This window comes from Erpetoichthys calabaricus, chromosome 12 (assembly GCF_900747795.2).
Source record: "Erpetoichthys calabaricus chromosome 12, fErpCal1.3, whole genome shotgun sequence".
Lineage (NCBI taxonomy): Eukaryota > Metazoa > Chordata > Cladistia > Polypteriformes > Polypteridae > Erpetoichthys > Erpetoichthys calabaricus.
In genome coordinates, this window is record NC_041405.2 from 20,437,954 (window position 1) to 20,463,002 (window position 25,049).

At 40.1% G+C, this 25,049-nt stretch overlaps 2 protein-coding genes across 5 annotated transcripts in view; both read right to left on the minus strand.

The window, feature by feature from the left end:
• The window catches only part of tefa (TEF transcription factor, PAR bZIP family member a), a 32,314-nt gene extending 24,351 nt beyond the window's left edge, over positions 1 to 7,963 (minus strand). Inside the window, exon 1 of the mRNA XM_028815160.2 lies at positions 7,742 to 7,963. Within this exon, the coding sequence (XP_028670993.1) occupies positions 7,742 to 7,847 (106 nt within the window). The 5' untranslated portion in view covers positions 7,848 to 7,963. The remainder of the gene's footprint in view (positions 1 to 7,741) is intronic.
• A 5,845-nt stretch (positions 7,964 to 13,808) lies between these two features.
• The window catches only part of zc3h7bb (zinc finger CCCH-type containing 7Bb), a 96,131-nt gene continuing 84,890 nt past the window's right edge, over positions 13,809 to 25,049 (minus strand). For 3 of the 4 annotated variants that reach the window (XM_028815163.2, XM_028815161.2, XM_028815162.2), the window contains 2 exons: positions 23,347 to 23,513; positions 13,809 to 23,126 (listed from right to left, as the gene is read on the minus strand). In XM_028815163.2, coding sequence (XP_028670996.1) covers positions 22,943 to 23,126; positions 23,347 to 23,513 — 351 coding nt within the window. In that variant the 3' untranslated portion in view covers positions 13,809 to 22,942. The remainder of the gene's footprint in view (positions 23,127 to 23,346; positions 23,514 to 25,049) is intronic. The other variant, XM_051934773.1, reaches the window with a different exon arrangement.

Consider the following 25,049-nt stretch of genomic DNA (forward strand, 5'->3'; position numbering starts at 1 on the left):
AAGCTCATATGATATTTTTGTTATACCCCTTAAAATAAAGCTCACATCTTGGTTGCTTTGTTTCAAATCCATTGTGGTGGCGTATAGCGCCACAATTTTGAAAATTGTGTCACTGTCCAAATATTGATGGATCGAACTGTGTATCACTTTCATCACTTGCGTGCTCTAACCAGGAGGGAAAAATCTTTACCTGGTCCACCCAAAGTCAACAGGTAGTGCAGCATAAGGGTCCTTCCTGTAAAACTGTGTGTATTGTTTAGACAATGCAGCTTTTACAGAAATAAAACAAATCCATGCTGTATCATGTAAGCACAACCTGCTACACCAGCAAGCAACATATGAAGACTTTAAAAGATGCTACATTGTGGTATCATTACTGGTCCGCTCTCCTGCTGGCTCTTCTCTTTTACAGGACTTCATGAACTGCGATTTCATTTGAGAAATTCTACTGTCTACCAGCTGCCAGACAGAGTGCGCTTACCATTTCAAGCAGCAGCCACCGTGTTGCCGTCTCAGTGTGAAGTGAACATTTTCTGCTGTTTTTTCGAATCCCTTTACCAGGTTATAAAAGTAAAGCTGGCAACAGCAAGAAAAGAAGACCTGGTCCAAAGTTTTAATAATCACAGGATACTCTCTTATGTATCGGTGTGAGAGTGAAAGAGCAGGAAATGCCCACAGGTAGCGTGGATGATTCTGTTAATCCCAACACACCTTGGCAAAGTCAAAATACTGATAATCAGGCCAGTCCACAGTCAGCGAGGGCAGGCAAGGGTAAAGGAGGGCTCTGCAGTTCCATGAGGGCACAAGGCTGAGGCGATTACAAGGACCTTTGAATTTTACTCCCATTTGATTCATCGATCAGCTACAGTGGTAAAAAATTATTTATAGTGGTTTTCTTATTTCATTTTGAGGTGTTTGCTTTGGATGGACCCTCGAGCTTTACCAATACTCAGGTATGGCAGGAGCTGCCAATTTCTGAACAGCAACCACCCCTGAAATGGTTCACTAGGGACAGAAATAAATCCCACACTCGCATCAACAGAGCCTGTTAGCTTTTGAGACACAAAGAGTAGCTGCTTTAAACAATAATAAGATGATAAAATCCTGATTGCAAAGAATGTTCTTTAATTTTCTTGAGGATCTGTTAAGTGGAATCAGTTTCTTCAACAACTGGTGTCTAGTTAACAGCTTGTTAGAAAAGAAACCGATACCTTTCTGTAAAATTTGCATATATCTTGCCTTGTATACTGTAACTTGGCAGATCTGGGAAATGATGAGCGCGTAGGGCCCGCACGGGGGTTGGCGAGTGAAGCAAGCAGAGCCCCTGGTCTAATAAGAAATTAATCAGCAACAGAAAACCGCTTAAATCAAGGGCCTTTATCAGAATGACTTCACCTCTTTGCCATGACATGCTTACAGATTTGATCAATCCTTGTTATGTGTCTTGTTGTTGTCATCAAATATCTTAGGTTTTGGGTACCTTAGTCCTTGAAGTGCTCTTTGTGAGCCTGTTGATATTCATTTCTTCTTCTTTCGGCTGCTCCCATTAGGGGTTGCCACAGTGGATCATTTTCTTCCATATCTTTCTGTCCTTGTCATCTTGTTCTGTTACACCCATCACCTGCATGTCCTCTCTCACCACATCCATAAACCTTTGCTTAGGCCTTCCTCTTTTCCTCTTCCCTGGCAGCTCTATCCTTATTACCCTTCTCCCAATATACCCAGCATCTCTCCTCTGCACTTGTCCAAACCAACACAATCGCACCTCTCTGACTTTGTCTCCCAACTGTCCAATCTGAGCTGACCCTCTAATGTCCTCATTTCTAATCCTGTCCATCCTCGTCACACCCAATGTAAATCTTAGCATCTTTAACTCTGCTACCTCCAGCTCTGTCTCCTGCTTTCTGGTCAGTGCCACCGTCTCCAGCCCATATAACATAGCTGGTCTCACTACCGTCCTGTAGACCTTCCCTTTCACTCTTGCTGATACCCGTCTGTCACACATCACTCCTACAACTCTTCTCCACCCATTCCACCCTGCCTGTACTCTCTTCTTCACGTACTCTCTTCTTCACTTCTCTTCCACAATCCCCATTTCTCTCTACTGTTGATCCCAAGTATTTAAACTCATCCACCATCGCCAACTCTACTCCCTGCATCCTCATCATTCCACTGACCTCCCTCTCATTTACACACATGTATTCTGTCTTGGTGGTTCTACTGACCTTCATTCCTCTCCTCTCTACAGCATACCTCCACCTCTCCAGGGTCTCCTCAACCTGCTGTCTACTCTCGCTACAGATCTCAGTGTCATCAGCAAATATCATAGTCCACGGGGACTCCTGTCTAATCTCGTCTGTCAACCTGTCCATCACCATTGAAAATAAGAAAGGGCTCAGAGCCGATCCCTGATGTAATCCCACCTCCACCTTAAATGCATCTGTCACTCCTACTGCAGACCTCACCACAGTCACACTTTCCTCGTACATATCCTGTACAACTCTTATGTACTTCTCTGCCACTCCCGACTTCCTCATACAATACCACAGCTCCTCTCTCCTCACCATGTCATATGCTTTCTCCAGGTCCACAAAGACGCAATGCAACTCCTTCTGGCCTTCTCTAAACTTCTCCATCAACATCCTCAGAGCAAACATTGCATCTGTGGTGCTCTTTCTTGGCATGAAACCATACTGCTGCCATCTAATCATCACCTCACTTCTTAACTGAGCTTCCACTACTCTTTCCCATAACTTCATGCTGTGGCTCATCAATTTTATTCCCCTGTAGGTACTATAGTTCTGCACATCCCCCTTATTCTTAAATATCAGCACCAGTACACTTCTTCTCAACTCCTCAGGCATCCTCTCACTTTCCAAGATTCCATTAAACAATCTGGTTAAAAACTCCACTGCCATCTCTCCTAAACACCTCCATGCTTCCATAGGTATAAATGCAATTTACTAAATATGTTAACATTCAAAAAGGTACTATATAAAAGGCCACCTGACACCTCTGCCAATTCTCTAAACAATAGTCATTTTTCAATATAGCATTTTTTTAAATGGAAGACTATCCCATAGTAAAATTTGAAATAATGAATTGTTACACCTTGCCCATAAGCTTTTTATCTTTTTTTCCCCCTATTGCATATTTAACTGGCCTCAACAAAGTATTGCAAGCTTTGACAAGCCCCACCTTGGAGCGATGCGGAGTGCACCTGTGCCACCTGCAGGAGGGGCTTCCTAATGGCCTGTACATATTAATTTGTACTCAGTAATGCATATTTGTTTAAAGAGCGGTTTGCTGCTCCTTTGAGGCGTTATTTTGTCAAATGCACGTGTGTCCACTCGTGTAACAAACACTTATTTAAAATGTACATTTTCAGAATTGTTTTGTCGGACACGTTCCTATACTGGATGCAAAGTAGGAAATAACCCTGGAGTTGGAGTAGGTGCTGATTCAACACAGAGGTGCCCAACTCCAATCCTGGATGGCCACAGTTTCTACAGGTTTTCATTCTAACTGTTTTCTTAATTAGTGACTCATTTTTTGCTACTAATTAACTTATTTGCCAATTAAAGCAGGACTGCTCAGTGTCAGTCCTGGAGGGTCGCAGTGGCTTCAGGTTCTTGTTCCAACCCAAATGCTTCATGAGAAGTGATTTATGGCTGATGAAGCACTTCTTGCTCAAATTACATTTTTCTGCTTCATTTTAGTCGTCTCATGTTTTAAGATTTTGAATCCTTATTGCTTATTTTACTCTTAAACAGCTACATTCAAGGTTTTTAACTGCACCTTATTGGCAGTAAGACGCAAGTGACAAAGGAACGAGCAATTCTCCATCTAGCTTGTGTCGATTTACACGGGTGTGTATTCATTGTACACTATTTGGTTTAATAAAGTACTCTGAAGGTAACTGAAGAGAAAGAGAAGAATTGAAAACTACTAATCGGTTTTAGGTTTCAAATCATTTGGATGGTATCATTAAAAAAGGAAAAATAAAATCTAACATTTAAGAACGACCTGACATTGCATTATTAAAATACTAACAAGTCAGGTTATTAAATGAGACCTTTTATTGGCAAGTATTGTTTTCTAATTAAGCAACTGGGTTGGAACAAAATCCTGCAGGGCCCTCCAGGACTGACATTGACCACCCTTGATTTAGAGGAACTATTTAAAATAAAAACACACACACACACACCTACGTCAAGGGAGGAAAACTAGAGAAGTCAGGGACATGAGGAGAACATGGACTCCAACACAGGCAACAACTGGATGCAGGACTTAAAACTAGGATGCTGGTTTTGTCCGATCATCTCATTAAGAACTATTCGATAGTAATTCATGGAGTAGATTATTTCAGGGAAAGGTCCACTGTACTAAATGCCATGATCAAAATTACAAAACCTTACAAAACTAAAAAAACAAAACTACACCCTAATCTATTTCATTCTGTTGAATATTAGAATTAAATGTTCATTTTTCATCAGAAAAAGAGACAGATTATTCAAAAGGTAAAAAAAAATACATTTCCAGGTGTCCCTCTGTACTGGCACTGCCAACCACTAGTTTAAATAAAATGTTGGCACAAAAGTAATTCAGAATTCTCCCTTTTCCTTTCGGTGGGTGTTACTGCCTTCATTTCCTCTATTCCGTTGAGGTTCTCTTTGTCTTCTTGGTTATCCAATACATTTATCTCAAAAGGTAAATCACTCAATTGGTAGTTATGGTGCAACGGGCCCTGCTCAAAACTAAATTTGTTTTGCCAACTTCTGTCTGTCATGTCCTCTTTGTCACTTGTCCGCTTACTTGAGAGACTTCAGAGTTCTGCAGCTCCTCAATATTATTAAACACTGAATCATTGAACAAGAAAGAGCAGCTCTGAAGCGGACTTCCTTGGAAACATGTCCACCTTACGTGTCGCTTGTTCCTAACGAAGCTCATAGTCGAATATATACTCACCAGCCACTTTAATTAGGTACACTTGTTCATCTGCTTGTTGATGCAAACATCTAACCAGCCAATCACATGGCAGCAGCTCAATGCATTGTAGCATGTAGACCTTGTCAAGACAGTCTGCTGAAGTTCAAACCGAGCACCAGAATGCAGAAGAAAGGTGACTTGAGTGACTTTGAACGTGGCATGGTTGTTGGTGCCAGACAGGCTGGTCTGAGTATTTCACAAACTGCTCATCTACTGGGAGTTTCACACACAACCATCTCTTGGGTTTACAGAGAATGGTCAGAAAAAGGGAAAATATCCAGTGAGCAGCGGCAGTTCTCTGTTGTTGGTGGCTTGTTGATGCCAGAGGTCAGAGGAGAATAGCCAGACTGGTTTGAGCTGATAGAAAGGCGACAGGAACTCAAATAAGGACTCATTATAACCGAGGTGTGCAGAAGAACATCTCTGAACACAAAACACATCGAACCTTGAAGCAGATGGGCTACAGCAGCATGAGAGAACACCGAGTGCCACTCCTGTCAGCTAAGAACAGGCAACTGAGGCTACAATTTACACAGGCTCACCAAAATTAGACCATAGAAGATTGGAAAAACTTTGGCTGGTCTGATGAGTCTCGATTTCTGCTGTGACAGTCAGATGGTAGGGTCAGAACAACATGAAAGCATGGGTCCATCCTGCCTTGCATGAACATTCCAGGCTGCTGGTGGTGGTGTCACGGTGAGAGGAATACTTCCTTGGCACACTTTGGGCCACTTATTACCAAATGAGCATCGTTTTAAATGCCACAACCTACCTGTGTATTGTTGCTGACCATGTCCATCCCATTATGACCACAGTGTACCCATCTTCTGATGGCTACTTCCAGCAGGATAACGTGCCACGTCACAAAGCTCAAATCATCTCCGCCTGGTTTCTTGAACATGACAAGGTGTTCACTGGACTCAAATGGCGTCCACAGTCACCAGATCTCAATCCAATAGAACACCTTTGGGATGTGGTGGAACGGGAGATTCGCATCATGGATGTGCGGCCGACAAATCTGCAGCAACTGCGTGCTGCTATCATGTCAATATGGACCAAAGTCCCTGAGGAATGTTTCCAGCACCTTACTGAATCAATGCCATGGCAATTCTGAGGGCAAAGGGGGGGTCCAACCCGGTACTAGCAAGGTGTACCTAATAAAGTGGCCAATGAGTGTATATACTGTAAGTATGTCATCTTAGCTCTGCGGTAACTGGCATGATCAGGGGGAAGGCAAGGAGCAAATGCTGTAAGATGCCCAGCACACATTCACCCATACCAGACGAGCATCAATTTGCCAATTACACAGACCCACTGTTCTCGGCATGTAAAGAAAAACCTTCAGAAACGGGGTGCCCACTGGACCCAGGGCTCCAAAATAATGAGACTTGTAAAACAGGTGCTAATGTGGAAACCACTGCTTCAGAAGTATGCACATTTTGCAATAAGAACAAAAATAATTTTAGGTAAACATCTCCCATGATTTATATATAGAATTGTATTTAAAATTGGGCAATCAACATAAATGTGATGACAGCAGGGGAAAAAAATAACAGGCTGATTAAATAAACCAGAAGATTAATTGAGAAGGATGGGGAAAAGGAAACGGTGTATGTGCTAAAGGTGGGACAAGTTTAAATTTCACTTGATTTCTTCTCATTGATCCTGCACTTCATCCAGTCCACTCATTTCTCATACACACACAACCTTCAAAAGCTGGGATAAACTCTTGTCTACTGACCATTGTCCCATTTGGGTGCTAAGCCAATCCCAGTAGCCATGGGCTTTGTGTCAGGACACAACACAAGACGGGAGCACTTCAAAAAAAGTTCATGACTGAAACTAATAAGCAACTTCTGAAAAACAACAAATAATACACAAAACACCATTCAACAGAACTGTGCTGGCTACTTGGTCATTACGTCTTTCAGGAGCTGGCCACAACTTGGCCTCTTCAAAGTTCTAGAAATCACCAGAGGTTGCAAACAGGTAGGAAGTCAGGTTATAACTTCTCAACTGTACTTGACACAAATCGGTACCATCGTAACCCGAGCAGCACTGGGTAGGAGGCGAATCCATTTGATTAACACCACATGTCCAACATCTGTGTATAAAATATTTAAAACAAAACTTACAAACAATACTTTTACGGCCTGGAAAACTCAATCACAAGCCCACAAAATGCTAGTCGGTGTAACCAATGAATAAAGTATCGAGAAAAACAAACAATCAGACACAGCGCCTTTCGCCACAAACGTTAAACTCGGACAACTAAGTACTCCCGAGTTCCACTCGCCTGCTGTTTCGACCCAAAAATCGAAATTTGAAGGATCCCAGGGTGCTTTCTCTTCACTGGGTACATCGCCTCTGTTGAGCTAAGGTGCCGTTGTTACAAATCGCATTTCCCCCCTCATGTCGAGCCTTCTGTCACTACGCTTCATAATCGTCGCGTCTGCTGAATCTGTAATGAAATGTTCCAGAACTTCTCCGGACTTTCTCTTTTTGAAGCTGCACTAAAATAAATTAAATATATTACCTCTACATGCATTTACTTGGAATGCGCTTTTATTCAAAGCGACTTACAAAAGAGGTCTAAAGAAAAGCGTTCACATGCTCAATAAAAGCAACAGCCTTGAGTTGTGTCCCAATTTTGAAACACCCGTTCTTCTTACAAGACGCTATCGCTCGCCCTGCTGCAGGCACTCACTGTAGTCTCTCGTCCTCCCATCTCCTTCAGGCGGGGCTCACTTACCTGGATTGTCGGCATCTTCCTGCGATAAAGGGTATTCCAGGAGAGCTTTCACAACTTCATTAATATCGGACGATACACCTAATACAACATCCCCTTGGACCGACATCGTTACTTATGCTAACAGCCGCACTAAAACAAGAAAAACTGACGAATTAATATGAGCCCTGCAAAGTTCACTCGCTAACACGCATTCAACTTCAGTACTAAAACATATCACAAGGCTTGTCAATTAGAGTGGGCAGTGGTTACCTAACCCGACACGCCTGTTAATGTTTGTTCGGCAGTAGCCAATAGGCTGGAGTCGTACATTTAGGGCTCCGCCCACAACATAGAGCACCACGTCTCTGTCCGCAGCCAGATGTTTAATTGGCGTTAAGCTAAACCAATCATTTCACGAAAGAGGCAGGCACTGTTAGGTAACTGACGAATGTTCACGCCCCCGCCCCCCAATCCGTTTTTATCTCCCCTTGGATGTCGGGGCACATTTTAAGCGAAGCACTATTTATATATACTGGATACATATACTTTATATAATTTACTTTCAAGAATGATAAGACATGTGGGGGATACTTTTCGCCACTTTATTTTCTCCCAAATGCAAAACATTTAGAACTCACAGAACTTGCACATCCGCAAAAGCGCATAACCGAAAAGCACCGAGAAGCGTTCAATATCGGTTCCATGTAACTGTCGAAAATCGTTCAGCTCAGGCCTATCCGGCAGCAATATCACATCATGACTGGCTTTCAGATTCGATTCTCAGACGCCAAACCCAACTTTCAACCCAAACAGTTTTGTCTCAGGTTTCCACTTCTTCAAGCTCACATCAGTCTATTGCTATTTGTGCTTCATTTTAGTTCACTTGCTCCTACACTTCTGAACTTCTACAGGAAGTTTTGTGACAAAAGGCCTCTAGTACATCTGATGATGCGCATTAGAACTGTGCCAGTCTAATCCATAAAAGTACAGCATGGCACGCAGACGGTTGAATTAAGTGCAAAGATTGGGTTACTTTTAAGGGAGAGTTTTCAAACATAAGAATTATTCAAAGGAGGTGGAATAACGCAAATAATCCCTCAGTGAAGTAGTATAGTGAGGTGCTTCCAGTATTCTTTAACAACTAACCCTCATTGCTAAAGTAACATTTTGCAGAGAAACTGCTGCAATGGTGTATTTTTCTGCAGAATGTCCAGTACATTTACACTTGAAAAACAAGCAATGTCCTTATATTGAACAGAGGGACAGAGAATAGCCATCAACAGTCAATGATGTAATGAGTCCTACATTTCTAGATAGATGGGGATTAATAAGGTATCTTTCTAAGGGGAAATTCACATACTCCAGCAGCAGCATACTGATAAAACCAATATTAATTAAAGAGTGATAAAAACACAGTGCAAGTTAAAAAAATGCAAGGTGGAGAGTGCAAGACGGGTATAACAGTCAATAACATTATATAAGTTCTAGTAACTAATATCAGAATTGAAGATGGTGTCTCAGATGAAGTGAAACCAACAATTGAACAGTTAACAATATACTTATTTTAGTTCAGAAGTTATGTATAAATTGCAAAAGTTCAAAAATAGTGATGCTGTAGAGAACATCTGATGCAATAAATTTAGACTATAGGAGGTGGCCAAAGTTGAATGAGATTACTCAAAATGATCCTCTTGTTGGTGCTGGTGGCATCTGCCTGCCACTCTAGAGCCATCAATTCACCTGACATGAATACCTTTAGTAGGTGAGATAAAGCCCTGAGAAAGAAGAGGTGGTTAAACACAACGGTTTTGCCAGGATTTAAACAGAGGGCATGATCACTCTATGAGAAGGTGGCCACAACACTAAGAACCTGTCAACAATACATCCTCAATACTTGAAGTATTTGGGCCCCTTGGTAATCGTAGCTTCACACATGCAGAGTGCAATTACTGTACATTTTTACTTTACGTCTGCCCAATATGCACCACGCCAGCACTCTGTGGTGCCATGATAAAATCATTGAAAATCAAGGTGGAACAGGGTTGGCAATCCAGTACTAAAGACTGGCAAAACCAACCTATATATTGGGAGTTGAATTCCAATAGACTGCATGTTAGTCAGATCAGATAAGAACAGCTTCCAGTTTTCTGCCACAACCCATAAGGTACTCATAATGCACAGTGTTGACTCTGAGAGATCTTCCATCAGTAAGCACCAAAATCATTTCTTTAATATTGTTTAGCTAATGCTGAGGGGATCCCGTTCGATGGAGACAAAGTCACAAGGCACACCTGCTGATATCTGAAAGACGTTGTTGTGATCAACCTACAGAAATGGCGTCAGAGTTCGGAGGAGCCTGGCAAACCTTACACGGTCACCTGACATTAGGGTGTCAAAATCAGACTCCATGAGGCCACAGGTTTTTCTTTCAACAACTTTACTTTGCAACACATTTAAGGCTGCTCGTAGAATTTGTGTCTTTTTCTTTTTTAAACCTGCTTCTAATATTCAGAACTTTTAATAGACGATAAAATAAAATGTTTGAAAGGAAAAAGAAAATGAACAGTTTTGTAAACATCTGGTGTGGTAAAATGAGAGCACTAACCTAAAGAATGAAATATGAGTAACCTGGTCCAGTAACAAGAAGAAATGGCTTCAAATTAAGAAGCTGGTTAGAGTGAAAATAATCAAGGACTTGAGTACGACATGACAAGATACTTGAACACTAAAGAAAGAATCCTTTTAATGTGTGAAGGAGGATATCACAAGATGAAGCATACTCCTACAGACCAATTTGGTGTTGCCTTTGCAGTTGAATGGTGTTAGAATCTAACAGGCAGTGATGGTCGTGTCTGAGCATAGAAGCCAAACTCCATGTTTTCCACCACTTATCACCACCCTTTTAAACAGAATTTCCAAATATCCACCATGTTGATGAGCCATTCTGCTTCAGACAGTATGGCAACAGATACCTTCCACAATAAAAAGGAAAAACTGGATGTCATTAATGGTCTTATCTGGGAAAAAAAAAACCAGAATAATTGCCACATACAATGTGCATGAACATTTGACCGGTCTAAATTCGTATGTCTCCTGTTGTGTTAGGCCGCCTCTTTAGAACGTCTGCCTATCTGTTCTGACCTGGTGAACTGCCCAGCATCCAGTGAGGTGGACAATCCAATCTCTTAAAAAGTTTCAGTGCTCCTTGTTTAGTGGGGTGTGGCAGGCTGGGTGGAGTGTATGAAGGTGTTCGGTTCTCTGCCCATTCACAGACCAATCCTTGTGCTCGAAAGAGGACCTTGCTGCAACTAGGCTTAAGTCCAGATTTGTTACTAAACAGTTATAAAACATCACGGTTATGCCTACTTGGAAGGAGGAAAAACAATCTTCCACGACCTGACCATTGGGCCTGTGTAGTGGCACATAAACCATATAGTGAGACGTCTCGGAATATCATCCACATTAAAGTTGGGGTATGTATATGGCTGAATGTAGACACAAAGTGTGCACCTGTGCAGACATGTCACCCTTAAATTAAACAGGACAAGGACTAACACTTAACTGGAGAAGTGGGGATTCCACTTGCGTCACATACCTCTAGAAAGGTTTGGTGTTCCAGTGCATTGGCATTTTCATTCAGTTGATGTCCAATGTTGTGCCACTCTGTAATGTAGTCCAAGACTGCCAAGTACAACATCACAATTAAAAGGAGGCATGGAGGCGCAGTGTTTAGCCCTGCTGCTTCACAATTTCCAGCATCCTGGGTTCCTATGCCTGGAGGCCACCCATATGGAGTTTTCACATTTACCCTATCTCCTCTCATGAATAAGAGTTTTCCCTACACCAAAACTTACAGTTAGGTCCATAAATATTTGGACAGAGACATCTTTTTTCTAATTTTGGTTCTGTACATTACCACAATGAATTTTAAATGAAACAACTCAAATGCAGTTGAAGTGCAGACTTTCAGCTTTAATTCAGTGGGGTGAACAAAACGATTACATAAAAATGTGAGGCAACTAAAGCATTTTTTGAACACAATCCCTTCATTTCAGGGGCTCAAAAGTAATTGGACAATTGGCTCAAAGGCTATTTCATGGGCAGGTGTGGGCAAGTCCGTCGTTATGTCCTCATCTATTAAGCAGATAAAAGGCCTGGAGTTGATTTGAGGTGTGGTGCTTGCATGTGGAAGATTTTGCTGTGAACAGACAACATGCGGTCAAAGGAGCTCTCCATGCAGGTGAAAGAAGCCATCCTTAAGCTGCGACAACAGAAAAAACCCATCTGAGAAATTGCTACAATATTACGAGTATCAAAATCTACAGTTTGGTACATCCTGAGAAAGAAAGCAAGCACTGGTGAACTCAGCACCGCAAAAAGACCTGGACGTCCACAGAAGACAACAGTGGTGGATGATCGCAGAATCATTTCCATGGTGAAGAGAAACCCCTTCACAACAGCCAACCAAGTGAACAACACTCTCCAGGGGGTAGGCGTATCGATATCCAAGTCTACCATAAAGAGAAGACTGCATGAAAGTAAATACAGAGGGTGCACTGCAAGGTGCAAGCCACTCATAAGCCTCAAGAATAGGAAGGCTAGCTTGGACTTTGCTAAAGAACATCTAAAAAAGCCAACACAGTTCTGGAAAAACATTCTTTGGACAGATGAAACCAAGATCAACCTTTACCAGAATGATGGCAAGAAAAAAGTATGGAGAAGGCGTGGAACAGCTCATTATCCAAAGCATAGCACATCATCTGTAAAACACGGTGGAGGCAGTGTGATGGCTTGGGCGTGCATGGCTGCCAGTGGCACTGGGACACTAGTGTTTATTGATGATGTGACACAGGACAGAAGCAGCCGAATGAATTCTGAGGTGTTCAGGGACTGTCTGCTCAAATCCAGCTCAATGCAGTCACATTGATTGGGCGGCGTTTCATGATACAGATGGACAATGACCCAAAACATACAGCCAAAGCAACCCAGGAGTTTATTAAAGCAAAGAAGTGGAAAATTCTTGAATGGCCACGTCAGTCACCTGATCTTAACCCAATTGAGCAGGCATTTCACTTGTTGAAGACTAAACTTCAGACAGAAAGGCCAAAAAACAAACAGCAACTGAAAGCCGCTGCAGTAAAGGCCTGGCAGAGCATTAAAGGAGGAAACCCAACATCTGGTGATGTCCATGAGCTCAAGACTTCAGGCTGTCATTGCCAGCAAAGGGTTTTCAACCAGGTATTAGAAATGAGCATTTTATTTCCAGTTATTTAATTTGTCCAATTACTTTTGTGCCCCTGAAATGAAGGGATTGTGTTATAAAAATGCTTTAGTTGCCTCTCATTTTTATGCAATCATTTTGTTCACCCCACTGAATTAAAGCTGAAAGTCTGCACTTCAACTGCATCGGAGTTGTTTCATTTAGAATTCATTGTGGTAAAGTACAGAACCTAAATTAGAAAAAAGTTATCTCTGTCCAAATATTTATGGACCTAACTGTACGTTTGACGTAGGTTAACTGGTAATTCTAAATTGGCCATTGTGTATGTGTGTGTGTGTGTGTGTGAATAAGTGAGCTCTGTGATGGACTAACCTGGGTCGTTTCCGGCTTTGCACCTTGAATTGGATAAACCAGGCATGGTAGATTATCTTTAATGTTTGTGAGTGTATTCACCCTACAATGGCCTGGCGCCCTGGCCAGAGCTTGTTCCTGCCTTGCACCCAATGCTTGCTGGGATAAACTCTGGCTTCCCCATGACCCTGCCATGGATAAGTGGATTTGGAAAAGGATGGATGGTCTAGCATTCTACAGGATGAAACTGTTTAAGTTGTCGGTGCTGCAAGAGTAGAAACATGGAAATAAAAACTTAGCATTTGCACTTTTTGATGTCAATTTGAATAAATATGTTAAAATAAAAACAAACAAATAAAATAAACTTCTTAAATTACCAAAGCATGCAGCAATTAGTTTCCAAAGATGTCCCGTCAGATCTTAATATTTAATATTCATCTGGAAGGGCAATTCTTCTTCTGAATATCAGCACCATTTCCACCCTGCATGAAATACAGACTCAACAGATAACAATACTTATTTTCCAACAATATCTCTTTATTAATTACATCATTGGTCCAAATTCACATTCTTACAAAAAAAGTGTTTTATATAAGTTAAATAAAAAAATTGCCACATTTTTTTTTTCTCACCCAGAGACCCACACACAGCACAAAATAACTGCTAAGGGACAAAGTCTGGGGTAAAAACAACCCCTCCTCTGTCTGTGAGAAATGCAGAACAGGCCAATGAAAATGCTGGACTGCATCTCCGCCAGACCCCCACAACCCCCCCACCCCACCCATTACAAACAACTGCTGGGAAACACAGCTGCTGACTAGAACAAGGCATCGCATTGACGGCGGTGCCCGTCTGCCAGTGAGCCCTCTGTTTAAACTCGATTCACTTTGCAGCAGTTACTCTAAACTGAAATCTGTGCCCACACAGCAGCAGACTGCTAGTTCCTATATATGTTTTATGTATAGAGATATGATGTGTTTATATAATATAGAATCAGTTATATAGTTAAGCATTTTATATAAGTATCTATGCACTCAGACATAATACCAGGACACAAAAGAAAAACAGTATCATAGTGTTTGCCCAAAGTATTAAAGCCAAAGCCACTGTGAGCCTGTTAGTACTGCAGTTGCCAAAGAAAATAGTAAATCAGTCTTCATTACCAAAATAAATAAGTTAATAAAAAGTATCAATGATGACGTTTGGACCTGCACCAAAATCTTGCAAGCTGTCAGTTGGGGTGGCAGTGACCCTAATGCCAAGAAAATTCTTCAACATTATTTTCACTTTGTACCACGAGCAGGAGGTGCTCACAGTTCAAGTGCATGCATAAAATGGGAGGCACCATCAAGATGACGTTCAGTGTTGAATATGCCTTTATATGGTTTTAACTGTAGTGGTGTTTTTCAATGCAACAATTAGTTCAATGAGTTAGAGAAGACCTCTTTGATATTTACACATCTCGACTGGGTATAAGAAAACTACATGCCTGCTCCACGTCTCCACTGAAACTCTGACATTGGCCGTCATGTAAAACACTGTCACTCATCCATTTGATGAAACGCAGTATTCCAATATTCTAGCTTAGTGACACAGTGGGTGGCACGGTCACCTCACTGATCCAGCTTTCTGGGCATGAACGTCATGCTTTGTCATTGTCCATATGGAACTTGCACATTCTGCCAAGTTTATGCCACATCCCAAAGACAGGTAGGTTAGGTAAACTGGCAATTCCAAATCAGCCTTGAGCTGAGTGTGGATTAGAATGAGTGGACCCTGTGACAGAGTGGTGCCCTGTCCAGCACCATTATACTGAATTGCTTTCCATTCCAGGCTCACTGATGGTAATCAGTCCTGGACGGGACAGCAGCCCACCATGCAGGACCTTCATGCAAACGCCCACATTTATATCTCAGCCTATTTATAGTCACCAAAGACTACAGAATGTGGAGAAACACACAAGGAGAAAGTATTCACTCATACAGTGACTGGATATGAATCTGAGCACAGGTCTGGACCTTTAAAGGCCTTAACGTTGACCACAAATTCACTACGCTACCAAATCTGCACTAAAGGATGACAGTGCAGAAGATAAATAAGTGGCACATATAAAAACGGTCAATATCCATGTTATCTGTAATCAAAATATGTTATTACTAAGAGCATATAACCAACATAGTCAGCAGAATAAATAATCAATTGTGTTAATAAATCTGAGAGGATTTTTTTAAATTTGATTTTCTTCATAATGCAGCATCCACAGATAACTGTATTTATTTACGTAGATAAAACAGCTGTGCCAAATAATGAGTACCAAGTAGAAAGAACTTGTATATTAAAACTACTCAGCACGCTGCCACAATTCAAGACAGCATTTAAAACTGCCCTACAAGGCATCCCAGGGGTCTCTCACAGTAAGCGGGTCTCAGGAATTGTGCAGCACTTACTGATCCTTCTAATGTCCTCCTCCTCCTGCTGCTGCTGAGTGACTCAGGCTGTTCTGAAAGTGACAAAGGTGTCTTTTTCAAGTCAACGTTGCTTTCTTGTTTCATCTATTAACATGCATGCTTTCTTACGCATTTTTGCACCCACCACCTCTGTGGGTTACGATGCTTAGAGTGACTGGGTTACTTTTATGTATAATTCCCTGTATGATCACATTAAAACAAAGCTACTTATAATATCAGCTCATCTACGATCATCTCTCGTGCGCTCTTTCTACTTGTTTATCAAATACATGAATATTTTAAATTCAGGAAGTGGGACAGAAAATAAATCATCTGAGCCAAAATATGCCTGAATGGAAAATATTTTTTTTATGACAGGACCACCTTGCACCTTGGGGGTCCTCATGTAAGGTAATACACATGCCTTTGAACTGCAGCACAAAAACGGCAAGCTTAGGGGGGAAGAAAGGAAAACAATGTGAACTGTGGACCGCTCGTTTTCACGGCTCCATTGTGTAAGTCCATGCATCAAGCATAATCACAACTACCAATTAAAATCGATTTTGTGGAGCCCGTACCACCGGTCTAGCATAATGAAATACACCACGACAACACAGAAGCAGGCAGTGGCAGTACTGGGCACATCAGGGTCCAGAGTTCAGTTAAGTGGGTAAAAGGCTGGGAAATGCAATGGCACAGACTGATTCACGTTGGCATTCTTAGTTTATACAGGGACAGTGGCTGTACATGGCATATATACATAGATATTTATACATTATTAAATAGTACATAAAATGTAAATAACCCCACTGAAGGTGGAGGGAAAGACCTAACAGTTCATTCATATCTTGAAATTGTTTATAGAAGTCTAAAAGTCCTATAGTATCAAGAAGTTACATGACCATTTTCAAAAATCAAACTATTTTAATAAGCATAATTGTAGTTAGATATCCTTATGTATTAGTATATACCGTGTTCAATGCACTCTCTTTTCCTGCACTACAGCCAGGAGTCTGACACACTTCTGGTTCCAAAACGGACTCCTGCAGACTCTGAAGCAGAACATTTATTTTTTAAATCCCCTTTTACACGTTACTGGTGTTCTCTTAGGCTACCAACCTTCATCTCAAGTATCTGATTATTATTACCCAAATGAGACATGGGGAGCATCCTCTTCCATTATTTCAAAACCGAAATAAGTAATGTGCTTTCAGAATTACCATGAAGACTGAAAACAAGTATTAAAAATGTTTTACAAAACAGTTTTAATTATTCCCGGTTTGTGCAGTATGGCGTGACCCTGTGTTCGGATTCAGCGGGTTGGAAAATGGATGGATGGATATGCAGTATGGTTTAGGTCAGGGCTGCAAACTCTGTAAAGAATTATCTAGAAAACACTAACATTATTTTACCAAAGCAGGTCAGTTGGATTTACTAGAAAGTAGGCTTAGTAGCCATTATCATCTTTCTTACATGAAGCTTCGAGTGTGCACAGGCTCGGGAGACCGGATCAACCAATGAGGGGGGTGGTTGTTCCTGAAAAGGCTACAATCCCAACATTCACCAATTCAAATGTCCTACAGTCAGATTAGCGTTCCGTGCATGCACACTTTAAAAAGTAGATTTTGCCATACTGTTGGCTGAAAGGCTTGTTCAGTGCCAGTTTTCCCATTGCTTTAATAAAAGCTGCAACCAGCAGTATTTACAGATCCATCTTCCACGTCCAAATTAGGTCAGATCCACAATGGACTTGCAAAAAGTAAACCACCAGAAATCATAAAGCCTCTGTTAGCTTGTCTGAGAACACCAATCCAGTGTACAATGGTGCCATTATCTAACACCAAGGCCACACTACAGTCGGCTTCATCATACAGAATCAAAGGGATTTAAAAAAATAATCATCTGCACCTTACAGAGTACAAAAGAAAGAGAGATAATAAGAACACAGTGATGTTATCTAATAAGCAACATAATCTCACATTAAAACCAAAATCTCTATGAATTTATACATTTTAAAAAAAGAAAAAAAAAACAAAAACTGAAGTATCTGATTCAATTTAGCGTAACCAGTCCAATGCTCAATCAGATACCTTAATGTCATATTTTAAGTATACACAATTTAATAGTCTTTTTCAATCATATCAGCTTCCATAATATGTAATTATACATATTTATATATGTATAAAACACACAAATGCATTCAGATTGTCAGTGGTTCTGGCCTATACCAAAAACAAACAGGAACATTTCAGAGAGTGAGGAAAGTAACACACACACTGGACTGAAAACTGACCCCTCAACTGCTAAGCATCCTCAGAACACAACCCTTAATTCTGTTGCCACTTATAGTGCCAAGCTGAATGACAACTTCACTCGCAGAAAGGCCAAAGACTGAAAAGTATAGAGGGGGTGTCTCACAGTGATGGAGAAATAGCTCAAAAACTCGTTAAACTTTTGTAAGTTTAAAATTCGTTTTTTTTTTCTTTCTTTCACTCTTCTCTGCACCCTTGCACAAATACTTCTGACTTTAAATCTAAAAAATAATTTCGCCCAGAAATAGAAATGCATTACAAAAGAAAGTCCCGTATACTCGAATTAGCATCTTACTGCATCAATGGATAGAAGTTATGTACACAAGAATCGGGCACTGGGATCAAATGGAAATTAAAAGTGCAAAGGAGGCCACTGCTAAGATCCAAAGGTTTCCTTTCTAATCAAAGTCAAATGTGCAGACAGTGAATTCTTGAGTCGTACCCAGAAATTACACGAACATCGTGGGAAGCCTCTTGTCCCGAGTAGTGTAACATAGAGACTAACCAAGAGAAGCATTTTGTGCAGGAAAGTAAAACTGAATTTAGACAGAAACCTATGTGCATGAAACAGAAACTACAATTATCTAACAATCATGTTTACAAGTCAATGCCAGATTTCAACAAACCATCATTAAAAAAGCATACAGGTGTATCCTGCATTACAAACCTCTACACCATCATCTCTAACGTAAAAGACAACAAAACGTCTTTGTTATCTGTTTGCATTATATTTAATTCAAATGGTTTTAACTTTAAATCAAAATCATTTATAACTATAAACAACCATGAGCTGCTTTGTTATTTATTATTTATTCCAAAATGAAACTGCATCTGTAAATATCTTCATCCATTCACTTTCTAAACCTGTAGGTGTATCATGAGAAGCCACTTGTCACCATTTTCTCTCCAAAAACATTTTTAGGTACAAGAATCCTAGGAGAAAGACAGTCAGTTTAAAACCAAAAGACTGCTGGAACTGTGCGTCACCCTGAGCAAGTCACTTGAGCCATCCGTGTTTAACCTTCAAAGTCAACTCTTCTCTATAATAACGCGCTGTGTGTGCGGACTTTGCTCTTACATGATGAGCCTCATTTGATTTACTGTACATGAAGACCAATCCGCTCTAACGGACGTCATTAAGCACTTCTCTAAAAACACTCCAGTTCTCTTCCCATAATTCCCTGTCTGCACATTTCAGCTTTTGCCTGTTTTTTTAAAAAAAAAAACTTAAAAAGATGAAAGCAATGCTGGGAGAAACCAAAGAATACTGAAGAAAAGCTGACAAGGAGGGCAGTAAGAGGAAACTGAGTATTATAGACATTATTGGATATTCATTTAGACATTTATTATTTAGCTGTCATTTTCTTGTTTTATACATATACAACAAGAAAAGTTGCCATTGACACTTTCAGGTAGTTTTTTTTTTTCCCCCCATTTGTTCATATCATTTTGTAAAACATACAAAACCACTAATAAAAATGGATAATATCAGATGTTATTTTGATCTTATAAAATAATTAAATAAAACAAAAAGAAAAACAAATCTCAGTGAGTTTACCAAGTCATCTTCCTTTCACTTTGGCTCTGAAAATTAAAATAAAGAAAACTACTCAACATCAGTTGACAACAATGCATCTGACAAATCCAAGTAAACTAACATAAAGAGGAATTTAGTTTTTACTCGTTTCTTTTGCAACCACACGCCCTCTACGAAAAGAGACATATGACTTGGGGGGGAGATGGCCAAGTTTTATTGCAGGACAAAGCAAACAGATATAAGGACTACAGGAAACGCCACTGTTTCCAAAATGTGGTTTAGTCAAGGCTGCATGACACAAGGATGCATAGCCTGTTCAAATCATTTCAACACACGCACTGCATTTTCAAACTGTACATTTCTTAAGAAAAATGATTCAAGTCAACATTTTTTGAGAAGTTTGCCACGTTTTATCCCATGAGTCGTCTTTCGGGCCTAAAATTTCAGTGAGCAGGCAGAATCAACAAAAATACACAAAAAAAGGCACTGCAAACTCTGTAGTAGCTTACAATGAGGCACCACGCTCAGTTTAACACGTACACAGAGAAACGAGTGTGTGAAGTTTAGATGGGGGCTCAAATTGTAATGATGGAGAGTTACAAATGCTGTGTGTTTTCATTGCCCCCATCACTTCTTAACCTGTACTTTTGCATTTGTGATTAACAGAACATATTGGTTCATTTATTTCTTCGAATAAGTACGGATGAAGAATTAATCAAATATGGCAATATCGTCTCATCTTTTGTGCAGCCTGGTTTTGTAATGTTGACCCTTACTACTACTATTATCCGTTTTACCAAAATGGCTGTGGAATATTCATCTTTAGTAAATGAGGGGTTTGATTAAATGTGGCTATTGGTGAAAGACAGCAATCCTATCCCTCATTAAGAAATTGTTTGCAGCCAACATGGCCCTCCAAGACCTCTTTTAAGCACCCTAAGTTTTGACACAAGAGGTACGGTAAAAAGGAACGAAGTGTGTATGCACCTTGAAAGCATTAGGAAAGCCACCCAATTTCTAGCCTAGTATTCAGAGTTCTTCTGTGTATCAAAAATGATTTTCTTCAGCTAAAAATTCTTTACAGGTAGCAAGATCACTAGAAAAACTTCTACTAAGAAAAGAACGGGAGACATAAAATACTTGCCAGCATAACCCTGACTGTGGGTGTAGGGAGGAGCAGTGTGGGTACGGACACGTACTCGTACTATACAGCACAACTGGCAAGTGCGAAGATACCAAAGAAATGGAGAAACACCGAGCGCCCCTGAGTTCAAAAAGAGGAGTAAGACAAAACAGTTAATAGTTAAACACATATACATATATCTCTCTTTTATTCTTAACAAGAAAGGGAGCGATGTTAACTACTATCATCTCACAAGAAAAGTCTTCACGAATACCCATTAACTGAGAATTATACTTACTATTTTTCTAAAGACTAAATAAAGAAAAGGTCCTCAAGCTTTCATCAACGTGGTGTTTCTTTGTATACACCGTATGTTGTAATTACCAAATTTGGAAATGCCAAATGACATCAAAATGAACTGTTGGATTAGGTTTTTCTGAAATAGGTTAACAAAAAAATAATGAATATTAATAATCTGGGATTCATCCCGAATGTCTGCTGAGAATCATCCATTTCAATGAAAATTTTTATACTCGAGGCTGTCATCTTTATAAATCTGATCTGAATAAACACAACTGGCAAGATATAGCTTCAGACAAAAGAGCGTATCTTTTCCGACCTTCAAAATAAAATTCAGCCTATTCACAGGTGCAGGCTAATGGCAACCACAAATAACAACAGCCACATTCAGAGTGAAAAGTCCAACTACGCAATGGCAAGGACTCCTTTCTCAACTCGGTGGTTAAAGAGATTCATTAATTTGCACACAAACACAAATAACATTATCTCTTTTTGGGACTACTGATTAAAAGACTTTCAAAAACACATTAAGAAGAATGTCAAATATAAATCAAATGGTGAACATCTGTCAAAACAAACAACAAATTAGAAAATTCCTTTATGGTTTCTCTATTGGGCAATCCGGCTGTGGTTATTATTGGTGATTTTAACCTGTTAACGCTGTTTCCATCCAGCTGACAAAATGAAGGGAAGAGGGGTTTTATAAACAGCCAACCAGTTGTTTGAGGTGCACTGCACTACCGACCACAAATTATCTTATAACCTGCTTCAGTAGTGGAAATAAAGTTACTCTGATTGGACACTAATTAGTTGTGCCGTTGTGTCCACCCAAATCCACAACCGAGTCATTGAGGAAATCAGCAAGAACAAAACAACAACAAAAAACAAAACACAAACACACCAGAATTGGGCTCTACAATAATTGATTGAGGGTATATTAAAAAATAAAAAGTGTCAGTCAACTGAAATGGCCCATCTCACTCTCCGCATTTGCTAACAAAATCTCTTAGAAATTGCAGAAAAGACCATGATATCAAACAATTCTTGGTTGCAACAGTCAGAAATTTAATTCCAAATGCTTTATGGTAAAATTCAGTGTAAACCACATGATCTATAGAGAGAGAGAGAGAGAGAGAGAGAAGTAATTTTGGGAAAATGGCACAGTTAGGTGTGTCAGTTTTCCATCTACACTGATTGATGAAATGTTTCTACCAGGGTGGCGTTCTGGAAGAAGAGGCTGCACAGCCTCTCATGACAATTGTCAGTATTAAAGCTGTGGAACGGAGTCTAGTAGTACTTCATTTTATGAACTTCTGTTCAAAGGGTAATCGATCACCAAAGCCTTACGTTGTAAGACCATACTTGTTCTCATATTTTCTTTTTAAGCCCAACTAGGAACAATTATATATCTAAACAAATAAAACTGCAACATTAAAAAAAACAAACAAAAAAAAAAAAGCACACACACCTTTTAAACTTTTGGCATGCCAGCAACCAAAACTCACAAAAGGTATAGAGTTCTCTATCTCCAGAAATGTCCACCCTCTGTGGCAAACACAGACTATGCCAGGCCACCAAACAGAAAAGCAGGAAGTGTCAGAGTCTGAATACTGGAAGTGCATCTCGCCATCATAGCTCGTTGGGCTAAAACAGTACATCCGGTCTAATTGCATTCGTGCTGTAATTAAGGACACTTCTACTCAAACTGCTGAAAACTGGAGCGTGGTAGCTCGCTCAAAAAACGCATAGAGGGTGTCAGGATGACTAGAGAAAATCCGACCATCTCACCACCCATCGGCATATTATGTTTGGGGTGGGGGGTGTGACACAACAAGTGTGTACATGCATCTTAACGAAGCAAACAGAGGAAAAAGAGAGGAAATTGGGTTGGGGGCGGTGGGTGGGCAGCAAAAAAAAAAAATTTTACAAGCTCAGTCCTGGAGCAGAAAGTTATATTTGCCAAAGTCGGTGTCAGATGGAGCAATCAGCATGTCATCCCGTGCCCTGGCCAGCTTTTTTCTCAGGAAGTCGCGCCTTTCTTGCCACTCTGCCAACTCCTCTGAGCTGTGAGCTGCCTCGCAACTGGAGCCAGCTGAACAGGAGCCATCTGCTAGCCTAAAATATAAAGAATGGCAGTTATTGCAAAAGCCAACACTTCTAAACAAACTCTGACATAAGTTTTTCAAGGTTCAGGCACTCATAGTTGGCCTCATGATCCTATAATTTGTGTAAAGTTGTTATAACGCTGAAAAACTTGATAAAGTGAACTGCAGTACATGTCAAAGCCGTTTTCTATTCCCCATTCCCATCCCTGTTTCCTCTGTCCTGTACTCACTTATCGCATATTTCAAACTTTTTCCCAGGGAAGCGGAACTTCCAGGTCACATTCTCCTCCCCATCACTGCTGAAAACCTTCTCCTTGTGCTTCTCCGAAGAGATATGCTGCTGCCACTGTCGTTCACTATTGCTGTTTTTTCCACACAGTCGACAATGGAACCCACTCTGTAGAATGATACGAGTGTGAACAAACATGCACTTGGTAATGGGATGAACCATTAATCCCCTTTGCTTTAAAAATTCAAGTTATATAGTAATAGGAATGTCTGTTCCTTGTTAGCCAATGAATTTGAAGAAGAAAATCTGCTGGGACCGAATCACAAAAAATGTAGACAAAACAATGAAGTCCCGGATTTAGGTAAAAGCTATTAATAAATAACTATTTTATTAAGGTTAAATGAAATACACACATATTGTGCAACAAAAGCATCCTTTTCTGGATGTGAACTGTTTTATAGTTGATTAGAACACATAGATGCAACTAAAAAATACAAACAGCACATTTGACTGATTCACACAAGACTTGTGTGTGTGTGTGTGTGTGTGTGTGTGTGTGTGTGTGTGTGTGTGTGGAGTGCAGTGAATTACACATTTTGACTGAGGCTTGACAGTATTAAGTAATATACGGTATATATATCTCCAAAGGTTTGCCTGTATTCATTATAAATGTGGGCATCACTCCAGTTTATTGTCACTTGTACAAAGTATTGTGAAACTATCACTTGAATTTGTGACCAACAAGCAAAATGTTGCCACCCTGTGTTTAGCAAGTACTGGTTTATCAATCATGGCTGAGGATACACATTTAACTAGAAGACCACCACGGCTTAAACCTCACTTCAAAATGTCAGTTGCCCTTCAGTCAGATAGCCACACAGTGTGACCTTTCCACTTTAAAGATGATGAATCAAAATCTTATACTATTTGCTTTCACCTTGTCATTGCTCAAAGACTTTCCTAAGAATAAAAACCGTGCCATTATTTAAGTGGAATGTTTGTTGCTTTTTCATGATAGCAGGATAACATGGAAGATTTAGAATTAAAAAAAATTAAAACAGGAAATAAAAAAAACTCCTAGACAACTGCATAAAATTGTAGGTATTACTCAAGACACGCTGCGGCATCTTCTAATGGTCAACTTTACTACGTGTGCACAGAAGTTACTAATTTGAAGGGCATTCTGGCAAAATGAAACCAGTGAACTGTGGACAGTCTTGTTGCAGGTTTAGTAGCCCAATCTTCACATAACATCCTCAAAGCTGCTTAATCCAATTCTGGGTTGGCACAGAATTTGAACCCAGAAAGGCAGCAATGCCGACTAGTTTTTTCACCATTCCGCCCGAGCTCAATCATAACTAACTGAACCACTGATGAATATTTATCAAGCTTATACTTTATAATCTGGCTTTGTTGAAAACAGGATTATTATTAACTTGATGAATTTATGTTAAAAATTTAAAACAATCTTAAAAATTAAGACAGTGAATTGAAATTTGGTCTGGGAAATTTAACTAAATTGCTGCATTTCAACGTCTGACGTGCTTACTTTGAGACGTGGCTCATTTAAAAAGAGACCTAAACAGCTACATGTCGGATCGTTTTACATCTGGAGACAGAATAGAGGCCTTCAGGGAAAATGAAGCAGCTAAACACAGCAAGATTCGAGAGCATTTTGAGCAAAACGGTAATACGGTTTGTTAC